At 57.6% G+C, this 10159-nt stretch overlaps 4 protein-coding genes across 4 annotated transcripts; all 4 read right to left on the bottom strand.

Annotated features, from left to right (window-relative positions):
• Positions 1-681: 681 nt before the first annotated feature.
• ColSpa_10051 (mitochondrial import receptor subunit tom22) lies at positions 682-1646 on the bottom strand (the record flags this gene model as incomplete). The annotated part of the gene is made up of 2 exons (XM_049276263.1): positions 682-1064; positions 1178-1646. The coding sequence occupies 2 exons, from the start codon at positions 1644-1646 to the stop codon at positions 682-684; spliced, it is 852 nt and encodes a 283-aa protein (XP_049132220.1).
• A 1063-nt stretch (positions 1647-2709) lies between these two features.
• ColSpa_10052 (bypass of stop codon protein 6) lies at positions 2710-4286 on the bottom strand (the record flags this gene model as incomplete). Its single annotated transcript, XM_049276264.1, has 3 exons — positions 2710-3408; positions 3501-3902; positions 4032-4286. The coding sequence occupies 3 exons, from the start codon at positions 4284-4286 to the stop codon at positions 2710-2712; spliced, it is 1356 nt and encodes a 451-aa protein (XP_049132221.1).
• A 1266-nt stretch (positions 4287-5552) lies between these two features.
• On the bottom strand, positions 5553-7058 carry ColSpa_10053 (uncharacterized protein; the record flags this gene model as incomplete). Its single annotated transcript, XM_049276265.1, has 1 exon — positions 5553-7058. The coding sequence occupies one exon, from the start codon at positions 7056-7058 to the stop codon at positions 5553-5555; it is 1506 nt and encodes a 501-aa protein (XP_049132222.1).
• Positions 7059-9182: 2124 nt separating this feature from the next.
• ColSpa_10054 (uncharacterized protein) lies at positions 9183-10094 on the bottom strand (the record flags this gene model as incomplete). The annotated part of the gene is made up of 1 exon (XM_049276266.1): positions 9183-10094. The coding sequence occupies one exon, from the start codon at positions 10092-10094 to the stop codon at positions 9183-9185; it is 912 nt and encodes a 303-aa protein (XP_049132223.1).
• Positions 10095-10159: the final 65 nt, after the last annotated feature.

A 10159-nucleotide genomic window follows, 5' to 3' on the forward strand; every position in this document is an offset into this window, starting at 1 on the left:
GATCAAGGCCGGCATCTCAACGCTGGCTCAGCATGCCCGTGCTGCTAGTTCTGCGGAAACGTAACCCGTCTCTGGATCCGTGGACACGCCACGTTTCTTGCCTACCATTTGTTCGGATCCCAAGCTTGGTCTGCTGAGGGTAGTGGCAAGGGTAAGCCACTCCCGAATTCTCGGCCAAGTCGTAAACAAGCATGGCAGAAGGTGTTGCTCCGCCCTGGTGCTCCTCGGTCCAGGGGGTGAAATCAGTGGTGAAACCAACACAACGAGTAGCAGGTAGCAGCAGGCAATCACGACGACTAAAACTGCTGGGAACGGGATGAGTATTAGAATTTCATCATGATTGCAAGTGGCCATTCCTATCGCGGCCTCATGAATTCCTATAGTACAAGCAATATGGCAGGGAAACCCCATCCTGCCAACCATCCATGACCGCAATGCATGCAAAGTTCCGATTGTCGTGGGTGTGTTGTAGAGTGTGTGAGAGTTGTCTTGATATACAGTTCCGAAGCGCAAAAAAAGCAACGCAAAAGTCTGTCCGATTCCGAGTAAGGGGGTGTACGGGGTGTCGTCAGGCCATTGGTGCGCGGTTCCGGGGGAGTGTTCGATAAGCTAAGCTTCGTCCTTCCTAACTTCGCTTTGCACTGTGGTGAATATTTTTGTTGCGTTTTGAAGTGTGGTGATTTACAGAGCGGGCTTGGCCTCGGCGCGGTCGAGAGCGAGGCCGATTTGGTCGGCAGTGCTGCCCTCCTTGCCCTCGCCAGCGGCGAGGAGTGCGTCGCCGCCCATCTCGCGCATACGGTATTCGCGCTCCATGCCCTCAATCTGCTGGTCCTCGGCCCAGCAGGTGGCCAGGGGAACACCGATCATCAGGGCGGTGGCGCAGACGACCCAGACGGTACGGGAGCCGTAGTACCACGTGTTCTGGACAGCGCTGACGCCGAAGTCGACCTTGTTGCTGATCCAGCCGCGGGTGGTTGGGGGGACAATGTCCTTCAGGGCGTAGAGGCGCTCAGTGAAGGACTCGTCGCGGGGGTCGTAGTCGCTGTCGGCAGAGATCTCAGAGTCTGTGGGTTGTTAGCTAGCTGGTCGTGTGACGTATGCAATACGCTCGAGCTTCGCAACACGAAAGAATCGGATTCTCGTGTTCAACCCTCATGAGCTCATGAATTCAACATACCGGTGTCGGTGAAGTCGCCATCATCCTCGATGGGACCGGCCTGGCCGGACTGGAAGTGCTCGTCCTCGACCTCGGTGAGTTGAACCATTATGACTGGGATTTGAGAGCGGCGCTCGTTCCTAAGTTTCTGTTCGACTGCGCGTCTCGCTTTCGCGGAAATGTCGATAAGACGGTAGCGGATGTAGCCCGGGGGCGTATGAAGGCGAAGGTTGAAGCCGACGGGAAGGGCAACGAAGAAACCGAGCTCCTGGAGCCGTTCAAGGATCGCTTGCTGGTAGAGGCCGAAGCGGAATGACTTTTTCCAACCAAAGATAGAGAGCTGACGATGGAGCTCACAGACGAAGTCGTTGTCGAGAAAGTAGCCTTGGTCGTCGAAGAGGGAGGCGTCGTTGGGATGGAGTTGAGCTTGGAAATGGGCTAGGGGAGGTTCAGCAACAGCTGGGCCAGACATGCCAGTTGAGGGACCCATCATGAGAATTTTTGGGAGCTAGCGTAATTGGGAGTGGTCCGAGCGTCTCCACATCGGAAATATGGTTTCTCCGAGGATGACGTTGGTTTTATGTAGTGACCGGGTGCACTGACCATTTATGGCTGCTTTCTTCCAGGCCCCTGCCTTCCATCCCTAACTCAACATCCATCACAGAAGGTCTCGTCCTGACGTCTTGATAAAGGTATCGTATGCAATACTGACCAAAACAAGTATCTGGTTCATTGCTTACTACGATGAATGAGATACACTTCTAGAAGCAAAGGTAAAAAAAAAGAAAGGATAACAGGAGAAAAAAAAACCAAAACCAGATCCCAACCTCTGTTGTCATTCGTACAAGATCCTCTGCCTCATCCTTCTCACATTTCTTTGTAGTCCGACTTCTGCTCACTTGCCTTCTTTCGGTCCAATGAGGAAACGTGGTCCCGTTAGACTAGGCGGAGCTCATATGCTCCATATTGTATGCCTATATCTACCACACAACTACTTCTTCTCTCAGCTTGAATGAAGTCTGCAAGACTGCTTTTACACAAGACCCATCAAATCATTTCTACATTTCGGTGATGTCTAGCGCTATGACACTGAGACCAGGTAATTAATATGCAAGAGATACTCTTAAGTCCTCATCGAATGAAGGCTGCTTTGTGGCTCGTTATAGAAGAAGCACTGATAAACAGGGCATTCTTGTCGCGAAGAAGCTTACAGCTTCAAGCTGATGTCCGAGGGGAAACAGAACACTGAAGATGGGCACGATGGAGAGTGTGAACATCTCAACGGTTGTGCCCAAAACGCCAGGAAGTTGCAGCTGAACCTACCGGGTCGATGGGTGTTCGACCACGGGGTAGAGGAGACCGGGACGGATGTTTTGCCGAAGCTGGGGTCAGATCATCATCAGATTTCTCTAGGGAACGTCCGGCCCCTGAGGCTCACACCCAAAGAGAAGTCTGAAATGTACAACGCCCGAGATCCCCGTCGATACATGAAGCCGAAGCCCCCTTCACCCACAGCTAGTCCGACCTCGCCCCCGTCTCTACCCTCCTTCTTTCTACTCCTCCTTGTGCCCGATCCTGGGCAAGCAGAGCCACAAACCCAGCATGACGCCCAGGAACGCAAGAACGATGGGCTGCAAGACCTGCACGCCCTTGGCCTGCGCCAACGCCCCAACGGCGAACGGCAGAATAGCCGCCCCGCTACCCCCAAACGCCGCCGCGAACCCGATGGTGCTGACGTGCAGGTGCCGCGGCAGCAGCCTCGTCGCCGCCACCACGACGGCCGGGAAGAACGGCCCGAGGAAGAACCCCTGCAGGGCGACGGCGACGGCCGAGACGTAGAACTGTGGCACGAGCCAGAAGACCAGCTCGAGCGCCATGGTGATGGGGATGTAGATGGACACGGCGAGCTTGACGCCCAGCCGGGGCGTCACGAAGCCCAGCACCACGCGGCCGAGCGTCAGGCCGAGCCAGAAGCCGACCGAGGTCATGCCCGAGTCGAAGGCGTCGGCCCTCCGCACCTGGATCATGAACTGGACGATCCAGCCGCCCAGCGAGACCTCGGTGCCGACGTAGGCGAGGAGGAAGAGCGCGCTGAGCCAGGAGACGCGGGCGTAGGGCCGTTTGAAGAGTGCGGTCCGCAGCCCCGCGTTGCTGCCGTTGTTGGAGTGGCTCACCGTCTCGCGGTAGACGGCCCCGGTCTGCGTCCAGAAGGCCGCGGTGCACCAGACGAGCTCGATGACGGCCAGGCCGAGCTTTTCACAATGTCAGCCGGTCTCGGGGTCTCCGAATTTTAAAAAAAGGGAGAACACCCCGTGGGTGCTGCCACGCGCGGCCTCCGACTCACCATGACGTAGTAAAACGTCCACCACCCCAGGTTCCCCTTGTTGATCATGGTCGTCGCGATGAGCGGGCTGATGACGCCGCCGACGCCGTAGCAGGCGTGCAGGAAGCCGAGGACCTCGTTGGCGCGGTCCATGTTGCCAATGTACGCGTTCCATCCCGCGTCGCTCAGGCCGTTGCCGAAGCCCGCGAGGATGAAGACGACGACGAGCGCCGGGTAGGGCGGGTGCTGAGAGATTACGACGTAGGCGGCGATGTGGCAGACCGAGGCGAGGATAGCGATGCCGCGCTGGCCCCAACGCAAGTGGATGTGGTTGTTGAGCAGGGCCGACAGGACGTAGCCGACAAAGGGGGAGAGGAAGACAAGGGAGACGACGACGTAGGTGAGGTTGTAGTATTTCTCTAGCTATGGGATCGTGAGTGGGGGGTTCACAAGAAGATCCGGGGGCGCTCCAACGTACGTAGGGGATCAAAGCCTAGTTTCATGTCAGCTGTCGTTCACTGTTTGTTGTGGGACGAGGTCGGAGGCACTTACACCGTAAGCAGCGTCGTTGGCGCCCGAGACAAGCAGGCTCCAGAAGCACGAGAGCACCCTGGACATGTTGGACCTCGGACGGTTCCACTTCTGGACGACGGCGGCCGTCGTCGTCGGGGCCGGGAGCCCGCCGGTGGCGTCCGTATTGGACCCGAGGCAGTGGCCCTCGGTGTTGAGGAGGCTGCCATCCTTGGGTGTCGGCGGCCGGCCCAGGGCCTCGAGCTGGACCGTCAAGGTTGAGGATCCGGTTTCCATGATGAGACTCCGCTTCTCGAGGTGTACGCCCAATATTCGAATTAGGGTTGCAGAGGCTCAGCCGAAGTTTCGTACGGGTCGTCCCAAAAGGCTCAACTGAACTCCTTTATTGAACGAGAACCGTAAGTTGAGAACCGCCCGCAGTACAGTCGTTGCAAGTCGAATGGGCAAGCCGTGGGTTTTATGGCAATCTCTTGTTGCAGGGTTGGTACAAAGGACTCACAAGACACAACGAATCAGATGCTCGACTATGACATTATGCGTATGGGCATGTGGACACGTCTACACGCAGCGGCTTTACCCCAGTTTCCCCAGCCTTTCAGACGAGCCCGACTCGGCACCTTGGCAAAACATCACGGACGGAGAATGTTTCGCGGACGGGACTAGAGAACAAGCCTACAGATAATTGCAGGCCGGTATGACTCAAGACTCCCCCAGCCAAACAACGCGGAAGGGACACGTTGGGAGGTAGATCCCCAGCTGGCTGCAGTCTCTGACGGGACACAACGGGGAGTGGCCCGAGGAACCGGCGCGGCACTGAATAAGAGCTGGGAAATGATCGGTGAAGTCTGGATGGGAGAGTTCAACCAGGTGCGGTTGCGGGCGCGGACCCGCTGTTGCGGGTCTTGTCCTGGTCCTCCGGATCACGGAACGCAGCCTACATAGTACTATACATAGTATGTAGAGCTTGTGGAATACAAATCCCGGCCGGCCCCACCCATTTGGTTAGCGTGCATTTCGACTATTGCCCGAATTGGATGCACTCCCAGCTCATCCCTCGTCGCTCCGCTGGTCTCCGACGCGCGATAGTCCACAACGTCGTCCAGGCGCCCAAGGTGCGTCACAGGGTAGTCGGACTCAGTGGAATGTGAGAATGTCAGATGGCTCAGGGAACTGGGCGGAACCCATGGACTTGGCGACTTACGTTTTAAGGAAGACGTGCAAATCCTTCTTCCCTTGCTGCAGAATTTGGTGTTCCTAAACTTGCAGTCGACAGGCACTCTCCTTTCATGAGGGGGCCATTTCAACAGTGCAAACAATGAGTCTTCTGGGCGATCGACTAACCAAAAGGATTCATGAGATTCGTAACTCTATAAGCGCGGATGCAAAGAAATGGTATATCCATCCAAAAAGAACATGCCAGAACTCCCTGAGATCCACCATGCCTGCGGCAACGCAGCAGTGACCAAGAACCCACTTTGAACGCCAGGTATGCTATGAGATGCAAAGATGAAGAACAAAACAAAGCAAACAGGAACCCCAATTCTAGAAATGAACACTTCGCTTCTTGGCGATCTTTTGCTTCTCCTCCTCGGTCCGGTCCCGATGGAAGAAGTTACTGACACTAGCAGCCGGGTTCGCATACGGACCTTGGAGCAACCCCGACATCAGGTTCGGAAGCTTACCCCGGCCGCCCTGCTGCTGCTGGGCTTGCTGCTGAGCCGGGCTCGGCTGCGGCGCAAAGTGCACCTGTTGCGGCGGACGGTATGCGCTGGTCCCTGGTTGCCCGTTTTGATAGGGTCCCGCGCTCAGAGGCCTCGGCGGCTGCGCCGGTGCGACGTGCCACGATCCCGGGGTAGTCCCGGGCTGCGGCTGGTGTCGGGGAGGCAGACCGGGCGCGGGCGCGTTAGGCTGCACGCCGTATAACCTGCGGAGACGCTCCGTCTCCGCTTCAACTTCGGCCGCCTTCCGCCGCCGTTCCTTCTCCTCCTTCTCGAGCATCTTCTGGATGCGCTTCGCCTCCTCGGCGTCGCGGCGCTCACGCTCGCGGGCCTGCCGCTCCTCCTGGGCGACCATGGCCTGCAGACGCTTCGTCTCGTTGTCAATCTCCCACTGCGCGCGGGCGTTGGGTCTAGGCGGGCCGTTGTTCATCGCTTGTGCCGGGGGTGAGGCGGGCTTGTTGCCGATGGCGCCGGACATGGCGGCCACAGGGGATGCGGGCCGTCCGAGACCCATGGAGGCTGGGGGAGGCTTGGAGTTCTTCCGACGAGCGGCCATCGGCGAGGGCATCGACGTAAGGTTGAAGACGTTTTGCCTGGGGTTGAGGAACAAGTCGCGGAGGACCTCGGCACCGAGCAGCAGAACGATATCCAAGCCCTTGCGGTCTTCGACGTCCACACGCTGCAGGTTGGGCTCGTAGATGGTGACGGCGCTCTCGTGCTTCCGGTCCTTGAACAAGGCGACGGTAATATCGGGCTCCTTGCTCTTCTTCCCGGCAACGCTCTTGCCGACCATGTAGCAAGTCATGTCCTTGCTCAGCCTACCGTCGCGCTTCCAGCGGAAGATGACCTTGGGAACGGTGTCGCTGATGGGCGGATCGTCGGCGGAGCGGTCGATCATACTGGCGCTCGGGGCGCGGAAGCTCTGTTCGGGCATCTCAAACTCCCAGCTGTCCGTCTTGCCCCAGCTACCGGCCTTGGTCTTGATGACAACCTGCGAATCCGGGTTGTAGAGCTGTAAGGTGACCTGGTCAGGCAGGATAGGCTGGGGCGGGGCAGGCGTGCCGTTCTGGGCACGGAGCTCGGCGGCAGAGAGGGTGGGCTGGGTCCATTCCGGCTCGACGAGGACCTCGGCGTAGATGATCTGCTGGGAGGCGATGTCGGTGAGGGCGGCGGCGTACTTGTTGCGGGCGGCCGGATTGGCGGGGTCGGCGCGCTTGAGGAGGTAGTTCGGTGTCGGGTCGGAGCCCTGGTGTGTGAAGTAAAGGATGGTGTTTTGGGGGTTGTCGGAGGAGGGGCGGAAGTGGAAGGTTGGGAGGTTTTCGTCGAGCATCGTGGGCGGTCTCTCGTTACTAGGCCGACGGCTCGGAAACAGGTGCACGCTGGTGAGGTTAGAAGGCGAGGGAGGTGACGTTTCTCGTAGGCTTCTGGTGTTTCGGGGCAGACCCAGGTGGTTAAAAAAGAAGGCCAGGCCGCAAAAGCAGGCTGCTGGACCGCTCAAGGGTGTGCGAGGTCAAGTGGGCTGAGTCCTCAACCCGTCTGTCACCCGTCCGCCTTGGCTCCTGAAAGACAAGGAACACTAGAGAAGGCTCGCTGCCGGCGTACGTACTGTCAAATCTATACGCGGGATCTACACGAGTTCGTCCCCACAATGGAAGGCCCTCAAGCCCAATGTTCGGTAGAGCCTTGGAAGAAGGGAAGCTGGAAAAAAAGAAATGGCAGCTTTCATTAGACGAGGTACAGGAAAGTCAAGATCAGAAAACCAAGTATTTACACAAGACAAGGACGCCCCGCTGTCGAGACAGGTTGAGGCCTGGAAGAATAGACTGGGTCGTGTCGTGAATAGGTACGCAGTAAGGTAGACGTGGGGGCAGGAATGTACCGCAGCAGCGGACTTGCAGGAAGGAAGTGAGTGAGTGCGTGCTGCGAGTTCAAACCTGGCCCCGCCTAGCACGCACGGCACATGCACTGCAGACGGAAAGTATGTACGTCAACGCTGTGCCCCCTCGCCTGCCCACTCGGATTGGATTGGGCCATAAGCAAGCCACCGGCCGCGGCCCAATCCCCTTCCCCCATATTTCGTCTGAGCTCCGCCACAGAATACCTAGCCCATTTCTCAACGCTCGGGACGCCCTGCTCGCTGATTCGTCTACTCGCCGGGACGAGTACGTCGCGTGCGGCTGTGCAGGCAGGTCCAATGCCGTTCCCCTCTGCAGGGCGTCCGAGGGTTTCCACACACGTTTTGGAACGCGATGTTCCCGTGTCTCTTTCGAAACGCGCGGCCAATCGAGAGGGGACCTGTCAAAAAGAAAGAAAGAGAAGGTTCGTGTCTTGGACTCTTGCTTAGCTTTGTCAGGGCTTTGCTCCTCTTGGTCTCCCTGCCTCCGCAACAGGCTCTCGAAGCGCCTCGCTTCAGACCGAGATGCTGCGTAAGCCGCCTTCCTCTTCGCTGCGACCTCAAGTCAAGGAGTCTGTCTGTAAGTCTGCCTTGGCGTCCCACAGAGCAGGCCCGTCTGTGTCTGTTCATTCGTCAGCCAGTCTTTAATCACTCCAAGTAACTGGGTGATCTCTCGCAGGGGCGCATAAAGCTCAAGCATAATTCTTCATGATAGCAACCCCTGGTACTTCCAGGAGGGTACCTACAGCAGCACACAGAATACAGTGAATGTTGCTCGGGACGGGAATGCAGTCTTCGCTTCTGCCGAGCCTGAAGACTGTGACGACCGCGTGGTCGGGGATCGGTCGCGACCCTTTACCTCGAGCGAAAGCGAACATCACAATCTCCTTCCGTGGCTGGGTAGGGAGAATCGGGAGAACAAGAAAATCGCAATAAATGCTCTCGAATGGGACAAGTAATACGATGGCGAAAAGGCTTCATCATCGCCAGTCTTGGCTCGTCTACGTACCTAGCATGCTCGCTCACGATTATGCTCCCAAAGGAGTTTTCATAAAAAGCAGCCTCCAAACGCCATCGTTGAGTGAGATCGCTTGCCGAATCAGCAAACATGGGTGCCTGCCGATCGCCAACCCGCCCGCGCCTCTTTCGAGTCACCCTTCGTTAGCCTCTCATGCAAGCAAAGTATCAATGATGGTCAGCGTTGTTTTCACTTTTAGATTACTAACACTACGTTGTTCGCCGTCTTTTCTCCCCCTGATCCCGCTTGCCTTCTTAGAAGAGGAAAGCTATCTGTACAAGAGCAGCCAAATCAGCCACGCGCGATATGTGAAGTCCAACTCCACAAAAAACCCCCAAGCGCCAGGCTTGAAGAGGTAAGGATGCAGGCGTTGTCTGGGTACAGTGGTGTGAAGTTTGTACGTTGATCGCCTCTCGGCTATTCGTTTGTATGTGTGTTGTGATGGTATTACATCCCCTTTCCCTCCCTTCCCCTTTTGACTCCTGCCGATCCAGCGCCATGCTTGGGTATGAAAACAAAGAAAAGTGGACTGCGTCTGCCTGTTACGACGCGTTGTCCGGCCGGCGAGGTACTTCCCCGTCCGGCATCATCATGGTAAATTGGGGCTCAGGCGGCATGCCGTTTTGACCTGTCCCTGCCGGAAGACCAGGCACAGGCGGGATATCTTCGTCCGTCTCTGGCCGTGCCTGTGCCCTCTTGACGCGGCCGGTCTGCTGATTGACCCAGCTGTCAACCGTCCTGAACCTGGGTGGTAGGTCCTCGCTGGCCTCCGTGTAGACTGTCTCGCGGTTCGCCTTATTAGCCCAGGAGAACCTACCGACACCGATTTGGCTGGCTCTCAGTGACTGGGTGACCGGCGGAGGGGGCTGCAGCACCATTCCAGGCACTCCTGGTACGATTATGTCGCCGTCGCCGAAGCCAGAGGAAATTGAAGAGAGCTCGCTGGCCCTGTTGACCTGCCGCCTGGCTGGGTCGTAGGCGTCTGATGGTTGGCGAGCCAGCTCGGACTGGTTGAAGTACGCACCGGCTCCCACGCCTGACCGCAAAGTCATGCCAGCTTCCGTCCCGTTTCCGTATTGTCCGATAATATGAGTGAGAGAGCCGCTAGGTGCATGGCTGACATATGTGCCAGTCTGGCTGCTGTATGCTCCCATTTGGCTAGTGTAGGTGCCGGTTTGGCTGTTGAAGACGCCTTGCTGGCTGTTGTATGTACCGCCGTTCATGGTGTTCATCCGCACCGGTAACGTGCCCGTCGGGCTGGTGTGTACAGGGCTGCCCCGGTTATCAACCGGCGACATGGTGTAGTTGGCAGCGTATGCGCCGCCAGGACCGTAGTTTGTCGGTTTTCCGTTGGGGCCGTAGAAACCGGTATCCAGCCGCAGAGTTCCTCTCGGTCCCTTTTCGTACGGAATTGGCTCGCTCCGCCGCCCGTCCAGGTTCTCCCATCCGCCCATGGATCCCTTGAAGAAGGGGATTTTGGAGCCGAAACCAGGTCGATCGCCTGGGTAGCCAGACTCTC

This window comes from Colletotrichum spaethianum (genome assembly GCF_022836535.1).
Source record: "Colletotrichum spaethianum MAFF 239500 DNA, contig32, whole genome shotgun sequence".
Lineage (NCBI taxonomy): Eukaryota > Fungi > Ascomycota > Sordariomycetes > Glomerellales > Glomerellaceae > Colletotrichum > Colletotrichum spaethianum.